This window comes from Bombus pascuorum, chromosome 7 (genome assembly GCF_905332965.1).
Source record: "Bombus pascuorum chromosome 7, iyBomPasc1.1, whole genome shotgun sequence".
Taxonomy (NCBI): Eukaryota; Metazoa; Arthropoda; class Insecta; order Hymenoptera; family Apidae; genus Bombus; species Bombus pascuorum.
In genome coordinates, this window is record NC_083494.1 from 8188960 (window position 1) to 8211612 (window position 22653).

The following is a 22653-nucleotide window of genomic DNA, read 5'->3' on the forward strand; positions in this document are numbered from 1 at the left end:
AGGGTCTTCCACGCACAATGCAATTCCGCTTGTTACTGATAACACCGTTGCAATTCTAGAACGTTCGTTACCTATGCCCTTTTTCACCCCTTTCCTTCGTCACCCCCTTTGTTCCTACGCGAGCTCCTTTTCGCGCCGGACAACGCGCCGCAAATTTCCAATGTGCGTTAAATCTCGCCTACCTTTAATCGTCTCATCTGTTTGTTCCCATTGTAGAGAAAGTTCAAAATATGATGTTACGTTTGTGCGTTCGTTTGTGTGACTAATTGTTGTACTTATGGTTCGATACTTTTTGGTGCTTCGATGGATTGGTTCCCAGATACTGAAGGATTCTTTGACCTAAGTATGGTACAAAAGGAATCAATTCTTGGAGACAACGAGTAACCTTCTCTGTGGTTAGGATCACGAGCGAATCATGAAATTGAGTATTCGAATGCAATACGATCGCAAACAAAGCTTTGTCCCTCCGATACGATTCCTCTATAATCTCGAATTAACATTCAACCGATCAAGCAACGTGCGATGAATGAGAATAATTTAACCAACCACTTTATACAACATAGAAATAATTTTCCCACAATTAAGAATTTATACGGATCATCTATAACTCTTCTAAAAATCATCCTATTTAGGTAGACCTAATTACGAACAAAGCTAGAAATAACTTTGCCTCTTTCTTCAAATGCTAACGAGGCTGCTATCTAAATCCCGTGAAACAAAGAAATAATTCTCACAGAGGTAAGAATCTGTATACCCGTTGCGAAAACAAGCCTAGTCGGACAATGAAACTTAAAGGCTTCCCATGAGGCATAATCACCGGACAGACAATCGTTCTGTCCGAACAAGGAAACAAAAGAGGGAACAAGCGACTTGCCGGCTGATCTAGGCTCGTTAATCAGTCGGTCGGCATATAGAGCGCAATTATCCGACGGTAATTAACTTCGCAAACTGCAGCCCCCGCGAAGTCTAGCAAGGCGAACGCGCAAAGGACGGGTCGGGTAGATGGTTGATAGCGGCTAAGGGTGGCGGTGGTAGTGGCGTCAGCAGTGGATGGTAGATGGTTTGGATGGAAGGTTCTTCGTGGGTTCCAGCCTGATGGAGCTGTTCTGGAATTATACACGGGGTTAGCCCTGAAAACCAGGCGGCAGCTAGCTTTTGCCCCGGAAACTAATTTAACTCTCGCATCCTCCGCCCTGCCAACCAGTGGCGTACAGTTGAATCTCGAGCTTCCACCATCGACCCTCACCGATTTCCACCCATCGTTCGTCTATGTGTAGCCCCTAGTTCGCGGACGTGTTGTGTCTCTGAATCGAAAGTAGAAGCGCGTGGATTCTCGAATGAATTTACCTTGAGAAAAACTAAATACACATACCCATCGACTGTGTTTGTGCACGTTTACACGAGGGAATCGACGTATTTGAAGTTTCATTTGATTCGACGAGGTTCGAATGGAATGGAAAGTGTATCATAGATCTGGTCAAAGCACTCGATCTACCGCTACGAATACATACGAGTGATTGCGAGTTTGATTGCGAGTGGCTCGTTCGAGTACCATTTCGAGGCATTAATTAGAAAGTTGGCGAGACGCAATCGAAAGGAGTATCTCGCTTTGGTTCCTCTATAAAATGACCGATTCGATTGGGAAATATTCGACTTTACAACCAGTTGAATTATCGATGCCATATCTTTAGTCATGGAGTACTCGACTTATAATGGAAGTTTGGGTAAACCAAGCGATAAATACTTTTTTCTCGTCAGTTTGCCAACATCGGTTCTTGTTAAAGGGGTACAAGGGAATTCTCGTCCAATTCGCATGGTCAACGATGATGGAGCGGCCAGGTAGGAAAGATTTCGCAAGCGAGGAGGCGCGTGCGCGAGCCGAGACCATTGTGATTCCTCGATATTCGTACAATTAACAGGTGATTTTAATTGGATGAGCCGGGCTGGTTCTTTCAGCGGTTCACGGGGCACTCTTCCTTTTAATGGAACCCATCTAAAACCTGACGGCTCTGGTTATGGAAGCCTCTATCTATCCAGGTCGCACTCAGCTACCCGCTAATTCAATTAGCCAATTTTCATTGTACCGTTCACGCGTCCACTGGTCCGTTTTAATTCGTAGGTAGAGCCGCGAACGATAGTCGATATCTTCTTTTCCCCGTTCCTTTCTCCCGTCCGTTGGCTGTCCTTTTTTATACATTTCCCCTCTAATATCGACGAGCCTGGCTACCGTCCATTCCGTACTTGCTTTCGGTCAATGGCGAGTCTGTCTTCGTTCTCTCGTTTTACGAATTCGCGCTGTCTTCCATCTGTCCACGTATTAACCGCAATGTTTGGTAAAAGGCATTCGTGATTCTTCGTCTACAGTCGTGCAGATTTTCTCAATTTTCGGTAGACGAAGCAAATACGAACGTAAGAAAATTCTTTCCAACTAACCAACACAGAGAGAGAGAGAGAGAGAGAGTGAGAGAAATAGACAGACAGACAGAGAAGAAGAAGAAGCGCAGAATGAAAAAAAAGCAACGAAGAATGAGAGGAGCATGAAAATAGAAGCCTGCGAATAATCGATTCTTCTACGTTATACATTACTAAAGAAAATAAGGGAAAAAGTAGGGCAGATAGTGGAGCAACATAAAGAGAAGGTACGCGATATCAGAGGCGACTACTCGCCAGGGATCGAAGAGAGGAAAGCTGATGCGGGACAGGAGGCTCCCGTGGGTGCGGCGAATGTATAAAATCATATTTTTACGACGTCGCGGGACGAGAGGTGCGAAATAACAATTACCCATCCGTCAGTAGCGTACACGGCGTCGCTACGTGTCGCGATAAATTGTAAATAAGCTCCACCGTCTCGGAAATCCCTGGAATCTGGATAAACTTTTGAAAAGATATTCCGGTCGAACGTGACGCGTTTCTCGCGCGGCTGATGGAAACCACCCCCGGCCCGAGATTTATCGTAAATTTTAACGCGACCGTAGCACAGACGCCGCACCAATGCATTCACCATTCGTCCTACGGGCAAAAAGAAAACCCATTAACGTCTACCATTCTTTCTGCTTGTTCGTAACGCGCGAATCCGCCCGCTGAAAAAAGCATCGATACCATTCGCGGATACTAAGTCCGACTAAAAGGCAAGGTCGAAGTACAACTTTTTTGGTATCGATTGGAGAAAAGCTTGGGAGTACGTACGTTTGTACAAGCTCCTCGCGAAACAACCTGTACGTGTTTGTTATTGCTTGCCCGTACGATGAACCGGTTTCTTTAATTTCCGACCTGGAACTCGCCGGCTCGAAGATAAACGAACGAACACGACAAACAGAGACGCGGAAGAGCGAGAACGTTGAATATTTGACGAGCAAACTCCGGATGAATTTAACGACATTTTTCCGTGCGATGTTTGCCCACCGCGTCCCCGCCAATTTCTAGATCCGTCAGCTATCCGGTGCTAGTAATACAGGATAAACACGACAATGTGCCGGGCAGAATCGAAACGGGCATGGTTCCACGTCGGGAACTGTTGACTCGAAAAATACCATAACGTATCCGGAAGAGACGAGAGCCAGCTCGGACTAGCCAGCTTAACCGTCGCGAAGCAGATACGAATGGAAGATACAGCACGCTTCTGATTGCTTTCCGCAATACTCGGAGCCGGCACGATTCCCTTTTCCCCTTCGAGTCGACCAGAACACTTTCCCGTGCTGCAGGTTTTTCTCCGGGGGGCACGGCACGATTTCCTTTTTCCAGTTGGCGGAAGACGAAGACTACGGCACGGATAACGCAAACGTACGGCAACAAAACGATAGAAATCTGTGATAGACGGAGAGAAGCAACGGTAGGAAGATTGCGTAAGGTGGGCGAGAGAGACAAACGAAATCCCCGTCGAGGGACTTCGGTTGATGGTTCAAGAGCGAGGAGAATAAAAGATAACGGTGGAAAAAATCAGAGAGCAAACGGTGCTTTATTTACGAATTCTTTGGGCAGGATGCAACGACGAAAGAGTGACGGGACAAAAGCGGAGGGAAACGCGCAGTTCCTTCGGGCGAACGGTCGACGATGCTTTTCCAACAACGCGAAGGAACCTCCTCCTAGGCAAATGCAGAGAGTTATCGAGGGGGAAAGGGTTGAAAAGGTAGAAAAGGGGGAAGAAAGGAACGTCGGAGGGTTGACAGTTTGAAGGGGACCAAGCAAGGGGATTGAAGAAGGAGCTCTACAGAATTAAGAGCCCATTAGCCTTTCATTAACTAGACGTTGGATACGCGCAGGGCTGACGGATACTCTTTTCTAACCCCTTCTTTGTGGTTGTGTCCCTTCAAAGAACAGACGAAGGCATCTCGATGAAAACTGGATCCATTCAAGCCTGGGCAGCCACTTACCACCATCTGGTATACACGCAAACGAGTTCCTCCCCCTATTGTGCTCGGGCCTGGGGGGCGGAATCGCGTTACGTTCTCCCGGAAGTGACGCGGATGCAGCCTGCTTAAGTTTAAGCGACGATCGAAAAAAAAGGAGACGCTCTTAATTCACGCTTGCTTCAAACACCTTACACGATATAAGCAGAATCTCAGCGTGAGGAGAAAGGGCTGCAAAACTAGCGAAATCTATTTTAAAATTAAGGATCAACTTATCGCAAAGGCGCAGTTGCATAAACTCAAGCACCGGATAGTAGAACAATGTAAGAAATCTAAATATGTATTCGGTTAAGTATACTTCGAGATACATAATGTTTGATAAGGATTGAATAACATTCGTCTGTTACGATAAGTAGTCTACTTCAACCATTGAGAAAGAAAAAAGAAGACCGTCAGTGAATTTTTGATGCACTAATACGCCATCCATTGCGAATGGTTTAAGATTAATTGAGATCAGAAATTATATTGGTAAAAAGGTAGTACAAAATGTGGTACAATTGGTACAAAAGTAATGAAATTACAAATATTATCTTTTTTTTAATTTATCTCGGAGATTATAATTTTGCATACTCTTAAGATACCTTTTAAAGAGAGACAAACAAACATATGAAATTAAGTCTTTTATTCTTTGAGAAATTCATACTAATTTAATTTCCAGACCGAGAAATAAAGGAAAAAGAGAGAAGAAAAGCTCGAAAGGGAGGCTGAGCTGTGTGTCACGACACATGTAATCGCGATGAAGATTTTCTCGCGCAGAGTCCCCATTCTATTAGACGATAATTGACTGTCAAACTCGCGGCACGCTGGCGCCGTGCACGGTCGTTCGACTGTAATGCCAGAAACGGGTTAATTGCGTTATGGCTGTCATTATCTCGGTCGCTGAGCATGCAGCTCTCGAGAGGAGCGCCACCCACGAGACGCGGCTTGTGCACGTAATCCCGGGTATGTTCTGCTGAAACGTTTACTTCTAAACGTGCGGGGCAAGAGAAATTTCGCCTCGTTTATTCGATTTGCCAACTCGCGCTTCGACTAGTTTTTTAACTCCTATCCGGTGGTCTCTCGTGAAACTTCCACAACTCGCTGTGTATCATTAGAACAAAACTATCGCTATCCTCGTTTTTCACCATTTTTACACGCCAAATACCACAACCGAAGCAATTAAGGCCGAAGCTGAAGAATTTGTTATTACCTCAGAGGGTTGAAATTAAATAACTCACGGTAACTAACTGATGCTACAAATAACGGAAATACCTATGTCCAAAATACAGAATTTATATCGGAGATAAGATATATGCTTCTGCCCATGTATCTTACAAAGAATCATTTAAGTCCCTCCAAAAATGCACCCTTATCGATCTAACAAATTTCTGTTAGAAACGTCGAATTGTATTCTCGTGCTAAACCTAACTGTACGAAGAAAATAAATACGAAATGAAAATTTAACTGCGTGTCTGACTATTCTTCTAGTATCTACTTAAGCAATCGTTATCCATTCATCTCTATAAAACACTGTGTCAAATTTGCCAATATTGATACATATCGAGACGTTACCAATCAATCATGTAATTTAAAGGCCTTGGAAAACTAACTTTCTTACAAATACAATTTGTCTTTGTCAAACCATAAATAACCACGCTTCACGAGTGTGATATTGCAAGATAAAGACGATCTACGAAACATTCAACGTCCTATCCAAAGAAAATCTTTTATCCTTTTTAAACATTTTTTTATCCAAAAAGAAACATTTCGATTTGGAATAAAACCTAGCAACGAAATATGACAGAAGGGCCGGCAAGTGAGTGAAACCGTTCATTTAACGTAGGGTCAACGTTAATTAACATTTTCGCGTTGGGTCGACACGTTTTACGCTTTCACGCTCCCGTTCAGCAATTTCGTCGAGTTCACCTCGGCGACGTTCGGTCGGGCGAACCGCGCTCGATGTGGCGGCAGGAATTAAGCAACGCGTGTACGCAGATAACGCAGAGATGGAAGAACTTACCGGGATCGGAGGAAGGATGAGCCCTGGTGAGTCTGCAGAGTTGCAACGGCAGATAACGCGTATCCGCTCGCGGTGGTGACTTTGGAGGTGGAGGCGTCGCACTCAGGAATCCACGCTGCAGTTCCCAGCCAACCTCCTGGATGATCGAAGCCTTCCTAAAGTATGGTGTCACCTCCCTCAGGTATTTCACTGCAACAGAAAAATGGCCAACTGTCAGAGATTTTTGTTTCGACACTCAAAATCGTAAGCTTTAGTGGAAAATAAAACAATGGAAACAGGAGAAACCGTCAAGATTTTGACAAGAACGCTTTCTAGTTTAAAAATTTCTATCTCTATAAGTAGATTCAGCCTTAAACTTTCGACCGATCGATGATATTATCAAAATCTATTAAATTGTCTGGAAAGTATCATTCTTTCGCAAACACTTTCTTTTTACAACAGTGCATCTTTATACAAACGTGAAACCAAGTTTGTGAAATGTCGCGGTGCTTATCTCAACAGAACAAAATGGATCGTACGTAATTCGAGAAAATAATATAAAACAAAAAACGTTGTGCGTCTATTATTTCCTCATAAAACGAAAGAAACTTTTCGGACAACCTAATACTTAGATCGTGGTCGTTCGATGAAGAGTCACGAACAACCAGGTGCCATTTCGTGGATGATGCATAAGTAGTGCAGATAGGAGAACGCTGATTCTTCGTTGTTTTTACGGCGTCGAGCCTTGAAATTTGCCGCGTACCTGGCCGACAGTGGAACAAACCGAGGCGAGCCTCGTAAATCGTACCCCGGCCGGATCTGTGTTTCGCCATCGAAGCGTCTGCGAGATACGGTACCGCGGTCACGTACAGACTGTTTCAAAATCCAATTTGTCGTTGATGTTTCGACGTTGCTGTGCCACCGACGCGATTACATATAGGACAAACTCGTTAAAGTTCGAAGGAACACACTGTGCACGAGCACAGGAGGGGTTACGAACGATGAGGGGTGAGTGGTAAAACGGAGAAGAGCAGAGGGGATACGAAGGTGCGCGGGAATAGTCTGCAATCCTGACACGAGCTAACCGAAATACTGAAACATGTAACACACGCTCAGAGGGTGGCAGAGTAACCGACACCCTCGGGCGAACGGCGAATTCGCAGGAATCCCGTAAAAACCGGTCGTAAAGTCGGGATACGTTCTCCTGGAGGAAAGACGTGGCTTAATATCGAACTGATCGGTGGAATATCGACCGGCCTTTTGGCCCTCCTATTCCTCGTCCTGGAATTTCCGACCGTGCTTCGATTCTCGTTACCGAAATTACCGATCTACGCGGAGTAAACCGTGGGTTTACGACTAGTTCTTTTTAGAAGCAGGAGTCGATGGTACGTGCGTGCATGCGTGTATATGTGTGTGTATGTGTGTGTGTGTGTGGAGAATATAGCAGCGTTGTTAATGGACGTAGTTTACTCAAATTTTCTCAGGTAATCAGCAGTACACGGATACGCTAATGTCTTTCATTCATCGTAAACTCTAATCATAACCATTTGCTTGTCAATCTATCTGCTCCGACAGAATCTTTTCTCCCTCATCGTGCACAACGTGGCTGGTTCGGTAAACATGGTAGCAATTTCAACGATGTCCATTGATAAGCGACGTACACCGTGGTCGTAATACAAGTCCCGAGTAACCAATCTCGTTCACTGAGCGGCGCAAACAGCCATCCATCTGTCCAGTGATTCGTCGCATTATTAATAATTAGACGCGCTCGTGTACGCGACACGACTGTTTGTCCCCGATTTCCATCCAATTGGATTACCGCTCGCGTCACCATAGAATTTCATTCGCTAATATTGGCCGGATAAATCTGGTCGTCGGTCATCGACGTTCTTATCCTAGCGCATCGTGATCCGCGATAATTCTCCGGATAGACAATACTTGTCTTTGTTTCTACGAATGTTGCGATAGCCGTTAAAACACACTGCAAACGTCTGATTTCCAGAACTATTGAAATGAACATTTTCGTAAGCCTGGAAATTGGTAATTGGCAACATAGATTATATTATAAAGCACATGGATAGCCAGGTGACCGGATTCCAAAAACTTCTATGATTCACCATTTTGCCTGAAAATCACGTCGATGCATCGAAAAACGAATATCGAATATGGACTACGCTCATACGCTTTTACTTGGATTTCGTGGAATTTTGGAAAGCCACGAGTCGAGATCCGAATCGTGGCATGTCGAAAATTCTGTCTGGACGAGCGCGATCGTCGTGTGGTCCACAAAAACTCGAAACGTTCTGGGCGTCCGCGCACCGACCGGAACCTGCTGTGCAATTTTCCGCGCGCGTTCGACACGCGAGCGAACGAGCTTCACCGAACGCGGCCACCTATAATTTCGATCGCGTATTCGAGGCCGATCGTCGTTGGCCCTCCCATTCTCGAGGCTGGCAATTTCGCTCGATCGACGCGGCCGATAACGAAATCCGCGGCTCTCCCCTAGATAATTTTCGCGCGTGAAGTGAATTTCACGATGAATCGTGCAAGAGGAACGATCTTGATATCGCCAAGCGTTTGTTCGATTATATAACTAAGTCTAATAACAAACGATTGTAGGATCGTAAATGAGCGTTTCCACTTAAAAATTTTACAAATTAATCATTTTTATAAATCAAGCATTTATCCTTGGTGCATTTCCGCTATTTTCCTCTCCCTTATTATCTTGCTTCTTTTCCCTTTTATTAACACAGCTCTTCAATTTAGCAGATTAAATCACCCTCGACTTCTTCCACGGACAATTTTATTTAATATCCAATCATCTGTGTCTGTGAATTTAGACTGCTTTCTATTTTCTCAATTTCCGCAGACATCCAAATATAATAATATAAGAATAATCAACAAGTTAGAAGAAAGCACGGAAAAGTTTTGTATAGATTGACATACAAACGACGTTGTCGAAGTATTTGCATCGAAATTACTCATAATCCTGGAAGATTTTAAGACGACAAACAAGCAGTTAGTGACTCTGAAAAGGCAGTAAGTAGCGTTTTCGACGTCAGAGAAGAGGTCAAGGAGGAAAAACCCGGGAAATTCACAAAATATTTGAAAGTCGAAATACGCTTTCTGTTTATGCGGTCTCGGAAGGGAACACAAAGGTAATGGGATACAAAGCTCGATGAGTGGCGTCCAACGTTGACGCTACTTTTTAACGCTCCATTAATATAATTAAGAGATCCCACTCGAAAAAATATTCCTCTGATTAGATTACTCGACATGAATGTATCGTTAAAAAAAAAAGCAACGAGAGCGGAATGAAAAGCCGAATGAAAATACGTATCCATAGCTGACTAAATCGTGAAACAATAAATCAATTAAGTGGGTGTGGGAGGAAGTAGGCTTTATAAAATGATTACTGGTGATACAAAGACGAGTTAAAGAATCATGAAAATAGGTGTCTATCGAGTCACTCTAGAACGCTGCAGGTAATTGGAATTTCTATTAAGATACGTCTATGCGAATGGTAGAACTGTTAGGACTTTATCTTCGGAATTAGAGACACTCGCAACGAGACCACGTTACAGCAAAATACGCTGGTTTCTGGAATATGCAACATCCCCGGAGCTCGCTACTGCTAATCTACTTTAGCAACTCTCTAAGAACAACTTGCAGGTAGAACATTAGTTTTCCTTAGGGAATGGAATCAATTTCCGCATTAGGATTAGTTAAACGCTCGAATCTTTCCGAACTTCGCCAACTTCCAACAACTTCTCTGGTCTCTCCGATATGTACGAGTATCATATGATACGCAGGTATATCATATATCGTTTGTGTGCATCAAAATTCATAACAGGAACGGTATGGGAGAAACATCGACAGAAACGAGTCAGAAGAAAGAAGAGACGAGGACAGTTTGAAGGCGACCGATCGAGCTCCGGCGACGCGTTCGAAATAAGAGGAAAACGGATAAACCGGAAGTCGATCGCTGTCCGCTGCCGACGGAAGATATTTTTAATATCCGGCGAGGCAACCATCCGTTCGTCTTATCCCACCGCCTCGGCATAGCCCCGTGTATACAGAGAGGGACAAAAAAGGGTGGCTTGCGTCTACAAGGGGAATCATCTGGTATTGAAATTGCACGGAAATTTATCCCAGATCGGTAGGTAGGTGTACCGATGCACCATTCTAAAATTCAAATCCCGATGAAGAATGGATCGTCTCGATCGACCTATTCTTAGACTTTGCCAGAAACGTATGGGACCGGACATCTTTGTTGGAGAATTCGAACGAAGCACACGTGAAATCTTGATAATTTGTTACTGTGAGAACAAGAACACGGAAAGATGATGAACGATGAAGAATCGAGCAGATAATTATTCTACGGTTATTAAAAATTACCTGAAGATTCCACGTGACAAGAATACGTAATGTTGGTGTAAGATTATTGAGAACGTAGTACGATTGGAAAATGAAAGAGTCTCGTATGAATCGTGTAAAATTAGATAAGATTTAAGCGAATTGAATTGTGTTGAGTGAGAGTTACATTGTATTATTTCTATGTTATTGTCGAATGTAATTCTAGTTTCATAGAATGTAATGCTATTGACCAATAAAGTGAACGAATTCCGAGCTAATAATTACAATAGCATATTTGTAGCTACATTAGCCAGAATTAGAACCGAATGCAAATAATCCGGGGAAGTATCCGAGACCAAAGCGGAAACGCACGTGCGACTGGCGTATGCTATTATCACTTTGACTGTCACGGTGATCATTGGTGACCGGAGCGCTTGAACTTCTTACAATTGTAAAAATTGAATGAAAATTAACAGGGCATTTTGAATATAACCGATAAATAGAAGATACTTTGAAATAAAAAGTGCCCCATTGAACGATTAAACATTTTTATTAGAACATCAATTAAAAAAAATGAGAACAAATCTTGCATGTAACGGTGCACTGTGTTTGCATTCATATCTTTGAGGGGTAATTGTTGGAATACAACGATATTTCACGCATAGGCACAATACCCTTCACAGACACCCACAGAGGCATTTGAACAGGACACTTACACAGGTCATATTCATTACTGTATAGAGAGTGGGGTTCAAAGTATTATGGGATCATGGGTTACTACCTAAGTCTAGTCTGAAAGTAACTGGCCAACAATCAACAATTCTTGTATACGTTGTTAATTATATCACTCGCTTGTATACATTTGGTCCTGCAATTCAGTTTAATAAACATCACTGAATATTATTTCAACATAAACATTGTGTCTTCCACAGATTATTAATCTTAACTTCAAGACTAAATTCTAACAGTAATCTACGAATATTATTATAAACACACCTTAGGAAATAATCGTGAATGCTGCTTTATAATCATGTAATTGAAGTTAGAAGTGTACACATACCTTACTATTATGTGTAGAATGAGCAAACACTGTTTACTAATATCTTCTACACGTTTCAACAATATATTCTGCACGTTTTGCTTATGACGAAATAACGAATGCGAATGGTCTGTTGAAATAAACGGAACCTTGTTATAATATGTCGTTATCGACTGTTATTGGTACCACAGTAGTCACCCATGACCATCAATAAGATAAACGGTCCATTGGGGAAGAATGTTGTCTTAGATCAATTTATTATTATTTTGCCATTATGTGCTTTGAATAATAAAAATACTCCCATGGCGTCCTGAGCGAAACATGTGATTTCGGCGTGGCAGTCAAAGTGTTATCTGGCCTCACAACCACGAGATCGATACTCGAATCAATGTACGATCACGCGAAACGAAGTTACTGGAATATAACGCTACAGTGAGATGCGAAAGGATGATCAAGAAGGCGAGATGAATCGCTTTAAAAGGGTTCGCCACCTGTGGTCCCGGTACTGTGATCGACAGGTGGTAAACGGCACTTTGCAGCGACGCCAGAACAGAAAATATCCTCTCACGCGAGGATCCTTTCGCTATTTACGAGCAGCTCTTCCTTATACGTGCTATGCACACTGGCAAAGCCGATTTATTCCGTTGGCTCAGACTGGAACCCGCGTCCACCAGAAAAATGTACAGATGATCTTGTTCCCATGAACAAGCTTGCATGAATATTGAACGAATCCGCGAGACGCGGCAGCGAGCGTGCCAAACGTTCGTAAATTTTACGCTCTATGTACCAACATTATCAACATTCGTGATGGAACAATGTTTCACTTCGTAAACTGAAAATATACGCTGCTAGGAGCAATTAGGCAATTCTCTTGCATCAATCGACAGAAACGAGGAAGCGTTATACATTTGATATTATATGAAACGTTATTTCTACGACACCGTAACAAAGATTGACTTTAATAATTCGGAAGAATACAAGAACAAACGGAAGATGATATGTAAATCAATATGACACGTAGATCGACGCTATAATAGGATTATTTACAGCAATTCAAGGATTAATAATAAGTAACAATTATCAATCTAATAATTAAGAAGGAATCTAGCCGGAAGCATTGCATTTTACGCTCCATTATCGCAAAGGACCAAGTTTACAATTCAATTTTTAACGCCATTACATGCATTTGTTAGAGGTAGCAAGAAATTAAAATTGACGAGAATCCGTGAACTTATCGATATGATATTTCTCCCGTGTAATATTGTATTTGATCCGGTAAATAAGATGATGTTACCGGTTCGGTGAGCTTTCTTCTCGGGATAAGTTTCGTTAGATTAAACGCCTGGGTCGTCACGGGAACGCGACTGATCCCTCGAGATTTTTATTCGCCGACCGAGGAAGGATGCCTCCGGATAAGAAACGTCCGGGAATCTACCCCTTTTTCGCGGCTCTCGCGTAATCGTATGATTTACATTCAAATTTCCTTCGTGGGGCAATACGACCTGTTCTTCCCCGAAATTTATTCGGGATTTCGTTGGGTCCGAACGATTCCAGCTTACGGTGGAAACTGGAGAAACTGTCTTAGATATTTCCCTATTTTACTCAACATATATCGCGGGTCAGAAATTTAACGATACTATTAACTCTGATTACTTCCGGACATCGCGTTAATTGATACGCTATCGAAGAATTTGAAAGAAATTTCCAAATTTTATATTCAGACGACCTCTTGGTGGAAAACATTTTTCCTCGATACAGCGAATTCTTGAATAAAAGGCGAAGGGAAAATAGAAGCTTATACAGATCGTTAGAATCTGTCACTCATCGTTTCCGGCGACGCATATTTACGGAAGGGCATCAGTTTGAGGATTTAATATAAGACGATCATTCGAAAAGTAAGTAATAAATGTCTTTTACAATTTTAATTGCGGCCAGGTTTTTAAATATGTTTACTTAGATATTCGCAGTTATAGAATATAAAATTATGTCAGTGATATTTCATTTTAATATTAATTACAATATGCAAAGGGAAAAATATACGTCTATTAGGTTGTCCTAAAAGTATCTTTCTTTTACAGACACGTCTTTTTCAACAACGCATCTTTATATAAAAATGAAACCTAATCTGTCGAACGTTGTGGTCTTTACTTTGATAGAACAGAATGGATCATACGTAATTCGATAAAATAATATAAAACGGAAAATGTTGCGCATCCATCATTTCCTTATAAAACGAAAGAAACTTTTCGGACCACCTGATATATAAAAAGATGACCTTGAAAGAAATATTCTTTGCAGGATATTCATCTTATAATACCACTCAACTTGCGTAGAAAGTATTTTTTACATCGTCAGAACTCAAGAACATACTTCGGTGAACCAACCTGTATGTTTTCTCTGACACTCTCTATATCGTCTACAGATAAATTAAAAACTCTGATTGAGCAGGTAATGCGATGTGACAGTTTGCAACGATGTGAGAAATCTGAAAAACCGAACGGAGCGTCTCGGTTACACGGACAAAGAGCAATCTAGCAGCGGAAATCGTGCAATTAAAGAGGAAGGAGGGCTCGAATTTTCCCCTGGTACGGCAGACTGTCGGCCGTTCGAGCGAGCGAAAATAAAAATCCAAACGGGCGGCGCCGCGGCAGTCGTTTTCTTCGACGACGGTATATATACTGCATTTAATCGGGCGAATGCGAATCACTAGAACGTCCGGCGGCAGTTGCAATGTGACGGGCAAGGAAATAAGTATAAATGAAAATGAAACGAAGATCGTCGCCTTCTGTCCTTCTCCTTTTACTCAGACTTTTATTTCCTTTTCTGCTCTTCAACCCCCTTCATTATTTCGTCATAGCCTTTCTCGAAAAGCATTCGCGACGATTAAGCATTTCTCTCTTCAGCAAGGCCTTATCACGATGCTCGTCCACGAATCGAGTCCAAGTTGAAGTTGGTGATCAGTGGAAAAAGGACGAGTTATTTACGTAGATGAAGAACGTGTAATTATAAAGATAAGTAGAAAATTTTCGTATTCATTCGTAATATAAAGTTTTTGCATTAGTTGAGAATTAATTATGGAGAATTAATTATTAATCACGATGAAACTCTACAGTTTAATTAAATTGTAATGAAATCATTCCTCTTCTCACAAGCAAAACAGATACTAATTACAGAGGATTAAATACAAGTGCATATCTGCAACGCGTAATGAATTTATATATTCATTCGTATCTAAAAATGTAGGATTAATTGGATGAAAAATAGTAAGAAGTAGATACATGTTTGGCAACAAATTTATCTGTATCGTTTCGCCCTTCTAAACAATTAGATACGAGGAAATGATAACTTGCAGGAGATTAGGTCCAGCCATGGTGATGGAAACACGTTCCTCCCCTCGAGAATAAGCTCTCCCTATTTGAATCGATTTATCGGTGCGCGTGTAACGTGAGAAACGCTGCGTGTTCACCGGTTATCGTCATCATTCGCCAACGCGAGCCATGCACAAGAAATACCTTGATGAAATATCTGTCAACTATTTGTTCGATCGTAAATAAAAAGTGCTAAAGCTTTGTTTGATCCGAACATGACGTTCTCGCAATAAAATTTGGATATTCGAACAAAAATTGAAGCCGTGAAAGGATCACGAATCTAACTTTAGGTTAGATGGTTTTTACGATGTAACGAGATCGTAAAATCGATCGAGCGAATAAATTGACAGAAGGTTGAGGACTTGTAAAACTTGGACAAGAAATTGCGTCATGTACCATATATACATTTATCCCTCGAATATTTATCTTTGAATCTCATTCTTATTTGAGCAAAGAAAAAAATGTTTAATATTTTAATGAAAATTGACGTCTGTCTATTTTTCTCAAAATTAAACACTTAGATCAAAGATATTATTAAGCATTTAGTTTGATTGCGCTGAAAGAAAGCGGAACGTTGTCTGCATCCTTGGATATCATCCGACATCTTTCCTCGATGCTCGATAATTTAATCGAACGATTCTTTAGACGTCTCACTGTAGGTGAAAATTACCACGTAGCAACTCTGTATAAATATACATGTTCCGAACGATCGGAACCATGGAGTTCACGTCTCTGAATAAGTTCCATTGGTATCCGCGAGACATCGTCAAATAAAACACCTGGCCTTCGTGGAAATTCTAACGAGTCTCATCAATTATTCATAAAGTTGACGTCTGTTCTTTCCGATTCTTATCGCGGTTGATTCCAATTGAATCTCGATTCGGCCTAGGCCGCATGGCACGGGGCTAATTTAAATGGAAGCAGGGCGAATCGAACGTCCGGTTGAAATTTGATCGTAAAGACGAGGACGAGACGGAACGTCAGCTTAATTTGTATGCGCGACAGCAATAAATGCTTTATGGCTGCTAATAAATGAGGGCATGCGAGTGGCGAACGGTTGAACTACTTGCGCGTAAGGCCATGCGAGAACATCGGGTAGCAGCTTTATAAGCGCGTACTCGTTCCGCGATAGCATTAAAATGTAAATTTGCCCAGTATCGTTTCATTGATCGTAAACAAGAGAGTGTCGTGTGAACGAAAAGGAAGAAAAAGAGGAACTGAAGATAACGTTGTTATCTTAAATGGAGCTGGCCGCTTCTTTATACGCCGTTCGTAGCGTTCAATTATAGCCGAAACGCTTATAATTCCCGGCAACTTTGCATAATGAACCCAGCCGTAGCAAAGACATTCTCGAAAGCCTCGTTGGAAGTCGATCGTTCGCGAGAACGTGGCGGGATATAAATTTCCAAGGGCCGCGAGAATGGTAGTTGGTTCGTCGACGAATCCCTGGGATAAAAAAGGGCGACGAAACGACCATAAACCGGCGCTTTTTCTTTAGATCCAGGCACCGACGACAAGTACAGGGTGTTATATCGTTGCACATCCATTCGGTACGCTTGAATTTTTCCTTCGCTCGATATAAATCCTCCATCAGCGCGTTTACTCGGTGAACACCGACGAATATGGCAGAAACGGGTGATTCACGGAGCTGCTAAGAGAACCCCCTCGACGTAGCTCGCGGACAAACGAGCCTAGGGTGTCGGCGATGTTTCGCTTCGATTGGGATTTCGAGCGGAAAAAGGCGCCACGCGTTTGATTGATGGGCGCCTGGATGTATACAGGAGCTTGAAAATCGAGAGCACCGGATGAAGAGGGGATGAAGGGCGTTAGAAAGTTCGTACCGATCGACAACGGAAATGTCAATGTCTCTGACGGGAAATGAAAAGCGCCAACATGTAGAAATATTTTAATTTTCCACGGAGACACGAAAATTCGTGGAAATTTGTGCTTGAAAAGGGGCAGCACGATTTCGCAACGCTCAGCTGACTACGAATGCACCTACGATAGATCGAATATATCAGCAACTTGTGAAACGCCTGCATATCTATGCAGCTACACGCTTCTGATCAAAACTTTGGATACGTCTTTCTTTGTATCCGTATTTCCTTTACAAACGCGAAATGCGACGCGAATCGTTTGCTTATTCCCTCGCATCAGCCTGTACAAACAAAAATGTATTAAATTAGCATCTCTAACGAGATACAGACGACCGATCAACGAGAGGCCTCTACCATTTTCTAACGAGTAATTAAATATCAATGAAGTTGCTCGAACCACGCACGATGAAACCAAAGCAAATTCCGACAGAAAGCAAAGACCGTGCACGAGAGGGATAAAGTGGTGGCACCGGTAGCGCAAAAGCGCATTATATTGGAAAAGTTCCGACATCGAGAAGCCATGGAAAATAGCAATTAAAAAGGTAGTCGGACGTTGATGAAAAAGCGTATTTTCTAATGAATTCCACGCAACAAGCCCGCCATGTACGTCGGGAAAATTTACGAGCTTCTTTCTCATTAACACGCGCACAAGCGTCTACGACGGATTATGCAACAGGGTTGCAACGTTAGGGGAGGGCCCACGTGACAAATTGCCGATATTTGCCTGGCGATGCTCACAAGGATTCATAACTCTCGTAAAGTACGAATGTACAAGACTTGCACTGTTCGTATAATTATTTAAACAAGTTTCTAGAAAGATGTTGAACAGATTGTTAAGAAGATCGTTCAGAGGATAAAGTTGCAGATTTCAAGCTCACCCCAATCGTGAAATTCTTTAAATTCGAAGAATATTCTCCGGCGTGTTTCAAGCTCTTGCCAGATTCTTTCGTTTCCAGACTTCCGCGATGTTCGGATGTTTCGAATACTAAGATTCTGTTATCTTGCTAGCTTTCAAAGATACTACACTCTACTCCAAATAACAGGCGCATAAATTTAATAATTTTCGAATCATCAAAATCCTACGTGCAATCTTTTGTCTATTTCAATATTCCGTGTACCTCTTTTGTTATTTGAAAAATATCAGTTTTCGAGTCACATCGTTCGCGAATGTATTTCGAGTGAAGCGACTCGTCTCTTTGCGGCGATGTTCGCATTTAGAACGACAACTTCGATACCAGTTATTTTTCCACGAGAGAAACGGACTGAATCGGTTTTCCCGTTTCGTGATTCCGCTGTGATCATCCTTGATCTGAACTCCAGGATTACGTACGTACATCTCGTCGTCCCGTGGGACTTGATACATCTGCGGACGTCGCTAATTGTACCCGACAACTTCGGAATTTTCGTCGCGTACGGGTTTTGGAAATTCGACGCGACGCGCCCGGCAATCGCGTCGACGAGAGATTTTCTGCCTCCGATCGCCCCGTTTTTCCGCGACCTCCTGAAGTTAATGGAAACTCGAAATTGCTACGAATCAACGGTATACTGTTCCTCTGAACGAGTTCTGATGAAAACCTTTCGCTATTCTATCCTAAAAATGGAATAACCCAACTTCGTTTCGGAAAAATGTCGGATTTCCACGAAATTTAATAGGAACAGCAGAAATTCCGAGGTTTTAGCGTGAATTCTTAATAATAAGAAATTCAAATCTCCGATGAAACATAGACGCTGCTCGACGCTTATGATAGCAGAGAATAGAATGGCGAGAATTAGGGCAAAGGGTCAAAGGACTCTTAAGAGTAAAGAGTTAATGCAGGGTCGGCAGGTTTCAACGGCGTCGTTTGTGCAATGTGCGAGCAAAATTCTCGTTTATTCAAGGCAGCCTCAACCGTGAAAATTTCCACTGACTTCAAGGGAGAGGAGGGCAAAGTGTACGCCAGCCGAAAAGACAAAAGCTAGTTTCCTTAATCCCGAGGGCCGCACCTCGAGTACAATTTCTTCGTCCGTTCGAGGGTTGCACGGCAGCACCGTAGCGTTGAATCTATCCGTTTAACTGAAACTCAACTGGAAACTCAACCGGCAATTCTGGCCCCTTGCAATTCCGTTTCCATTAAATCGTGACCATTGTTTCGAGTTCAAAAGGGCTGGCCGTCGTCGACGACGACGACCAAAAGAAAAGCGAAACGTTTAAAGTTTCAAGCAGAGTTTCAGCGTTCTGTCATTTGCATCGCAAAGATTTCGTCTTTCGTCGCATGCTCTTTCTTAACCTTGGTTAACGGCTCTCAGTCATGCGTTTTCCTTTGCAAAAATCTATTTCTAAAAAGAACAATCTGGTTCTCGTTAAATCTAACAAATTCCACCTACTCTCGCCTCTCGACAAACTGTTGGGAAAAAGATTGAACGTGGTGGAACGAAATAACGTCAAGGGCCCCGTAGCTCTCGCCAAGGTTCCATGGCTTCGTAAATTCTTATCGAGGAATAAAGGTGCGGCAGAACAATCACGATGACTCACGAGAGCATCGAAATCCCCGCAACGAAGATTTCACGATTCGCCCTTGGAAAGGCGCAGCCTAAGATTTGCCGGGAACTCAGAAATCTGTCGTGGAATCTGATGGTGTGCGCGCGGGGGATTCCTTTGAGAGTGTCGTTCGGCGAACACAGGCTTTACGAGCGCGTTGTGCAGAAAGACAGAGAAAGAGAGAAAGAGTGAAAGGGCGCAAGAGCGAGACTGGAACGGCTTCTCGCCTCGTAAGGGTTCGAATCTCGTCGCGAATCAGAGAAAAGAGTTCGAAACGGGTATTGGTCCCAGGACGAACTGCGAGATACCGCTCGCAATATCGTGCCTTTCCCTTCCTTTTATCTAAACGACCCTACACACAGGGTCGAGCGACCACCGAAATCACAGCTCACCGTTGAAACTCCGAATCGAGACCCATCCTACGGACATTTTCCCGGGCGAATATCGCGGAATAGATTGTTCCTCGTTCCTTTTTATTCTACCTTTTAATCCGCCGGAAATCCGACTCTGCTCGAACGAGACGTAGCTGAAATCATTACTGGGCCCCACTTGTTACCTCTTACCAGTGCGGTGAACCGTGTTGCTTATAGCAACCGAAATATCTTCGACGAGCCATATATACGTACGTGTATGAACGCGTAAATATGGATGCATGCAATTTACATAAAACGTACGAGTACAGGTAAGAGGGCCAGAGTTATTCATACGAATAAAATTTCTAAATATCCCTATCGGAGTAGTGGAAAACCGAGGGAACAATACACGGAACAAAAAAGAAGAATTTTCACAGAGTTATCACGACACGTATGCGATGGGAGGATGAGACTAGCTGACCAAAAAGTGTGCCGCCACTAACAATGGAAAGGGTTTTTCATGCTCGAACGTGAAATAGTGAAAAAAGGAAGAAAGAATGGGATAGTGGATCTCTTCATACGAATTTGCCCCGCTGTAATGGCTCGGTGGAGCCTTTTAATAGGCTAGGAAAGCGTCCGAAAAAACGTAGGTATATAACCCGGTCGCGCCTTTTTAACACGGCACACGAAGTTTTATCAGCAAACGGCCGCTCTCTCTAGTCAGGACTTTTCGACAGGGTGCGCGGTTTTATCTTCATTCTTTTATATCTTTTATTCTTTTTCTATCTATTTTTTCTATTTTTTTTTTCTTTCTTTTTTCATGACAAAAATCCGAGGGGAGGCGTCGTTCGACCGGCACAACCGAACAATTATATTCTTCGCAACGAACCGAACTCTCCATTAATCCGATCGGAAAATTGTTGCGCGGCTGGCTAACGGCGTAGTCGTCGCGGCGCGGCGCGCTTAAAAGCTTCTCGGAAATCGAATCGCCGCGCCGTGAGGTAGAACACACCGAGCGTGTTCGAGCTCGTTCGAGCTCGTTCGAGCATACGAATAAAATGTTATTTGCATTCGACACGCGGGACAGACACGGCCGAGCCACGTCGTTGCCCATGTCGCGTGTGTAACCATTGATACGTGACCCGAGCCATAGCGCAGACAGACAAAGGAGTCACCCTTAATTCGTCGCGGTGCTGTTACTCTCGCAACCCCTTTCCAACGTCGTCGTTCCCCGTCCCATCTCGTTTAACACCTCGTGTGGCTGTGGCGCGTGCAAACGCGACCGAGAAAGAAAGAAACCTGTAACCACCCGACGCGTTCCGTGAAATAACCGACTCGTATCGTATGCGTGACGCAACGTCGCCACTTTCAACGGAAGCTACGTGGAACGGACGAGCGTAATATTTCCTCCGCGAAGCCACAGAGCGGAGAAACGCGCGCGTTCAACGGTGCTGCTACGGAATAACGATTTTACTGACCTAGGACGACGACGACCGCGTTGCTTTTCGTCTCTCTGTTACATGTTAATGGTGTTAGAGGTGAACCGTTGGAATTATTTTGTCGCCGCTGCAATTGCGAAGTCTACCGCAACACGATACAAAAGTGAGAGAATGCAGGAAGCAGGAGGATAGAAAAGTTGCGACGTTTGAAAAATAATGGTTTCTGGTTAACGTTGGAATTTTTCATTTTATATCATACCATTGCATCGCTTTGTGCGCGAAAATTAATTTTATGCGTCACTGTTCCAGTGACTGGGTTATTAAATATCGGTGGCAATGGTACGTCGTGATTCGATGTTAAGAAACAAAGAAAAGTACACGATCTAACGCGATATATAATACGACGAAACATTGGCGAACAAACGAGAAAAACAAAACGACATCGTTGCGCTTTCTGTATTACGAAAAATATTCCCTCCCTTAATTATATTTCTTAGTCGTCGCTGCAACTTACCAGTCCGTGAAAGTCACATCGAGCTTCATTGGAAATACATTAACGGTGTCGTGGTCCCGAGACGAATGCCGCTCACGTTTCGATACGGATTCGACGGGCTTCAAATAAAAATTCACAGGAAATTGCTAAAGCGAAAGGAATGGCGCGCAATAAGAGATTGGCTCGCGTCTATTCCCCAGCGGGAGCCCGTTCACGAGAAAGAAAACTCGGTTTTTAAACGAGAAACCAACGTTGGCTGCCGCTTGATTATCAAGCCCTACGATATTTTCACCCTTCGATCGTTCCCTAGCTTTCTGGGAACCAGTAAAAGCGAACCGGCGGAGGAAAACTCACGATTCAGACGAGTTTTCCTCGATCTCAGATCACCGGCCGAGATCAAAGATGAAAAACCGGGGAAAAGTATGGAAAACACGATAAATATACAGTAAAACGTTACAAGTCTCTAAAGAACGGATCGCAAGGTGGGTCAGTGATCTAACACGCGATCGTTTACTCTGAAAATCCACTCTGACGTCTACTTCTTTTCTCTTCTCTTCCTTCTCCAAGGTGGAAACGGTCGCGTAAAAAACAGCACGTGGCAGACGGCTTGAAAGCGAGACGGGGGCGAGCAAACGTCGTTCACGAGATCGTAATTATTTAGATAGGAGAGCAGCTTGTAGTCGTGTACCGTGCACTACAGGTAACCATCTAGCCGAGATTGCGTTTCAAGACGGTAAATCTAGTGTACACATCTGCGGGTACGCGTGTGTCTGCCCGTCGTGTCGTCTTGCACGCTCGACAAACACACGTAGACCGCGAGTACGTC

General features: G+C 43.1%; 1 protein-coding gene across 2 annotated transcripts in view; it reads right to left on the reverse strand.

The window, feature by feature from the left end:
* The window catches only part of LOC132908513 (beta-1-syntrophin), a 369364-nt gene that overhangs the window by 156332 nt on the left and 190379 nt on the right, over positions 1-22653 (reverse strand). For both annotated transcript variants that reach the window (XM_060962557.1, XM_060962559.1), the window contains exon 3: positions 6406-6594. In XM_060962557.1, the coding sequence (XP_060818540.1) occupies positions 6406-6594 (189 nt within the window). The remainder of the gene's footprint in view (positions 1-6405; positions 6595-22653) is intronic.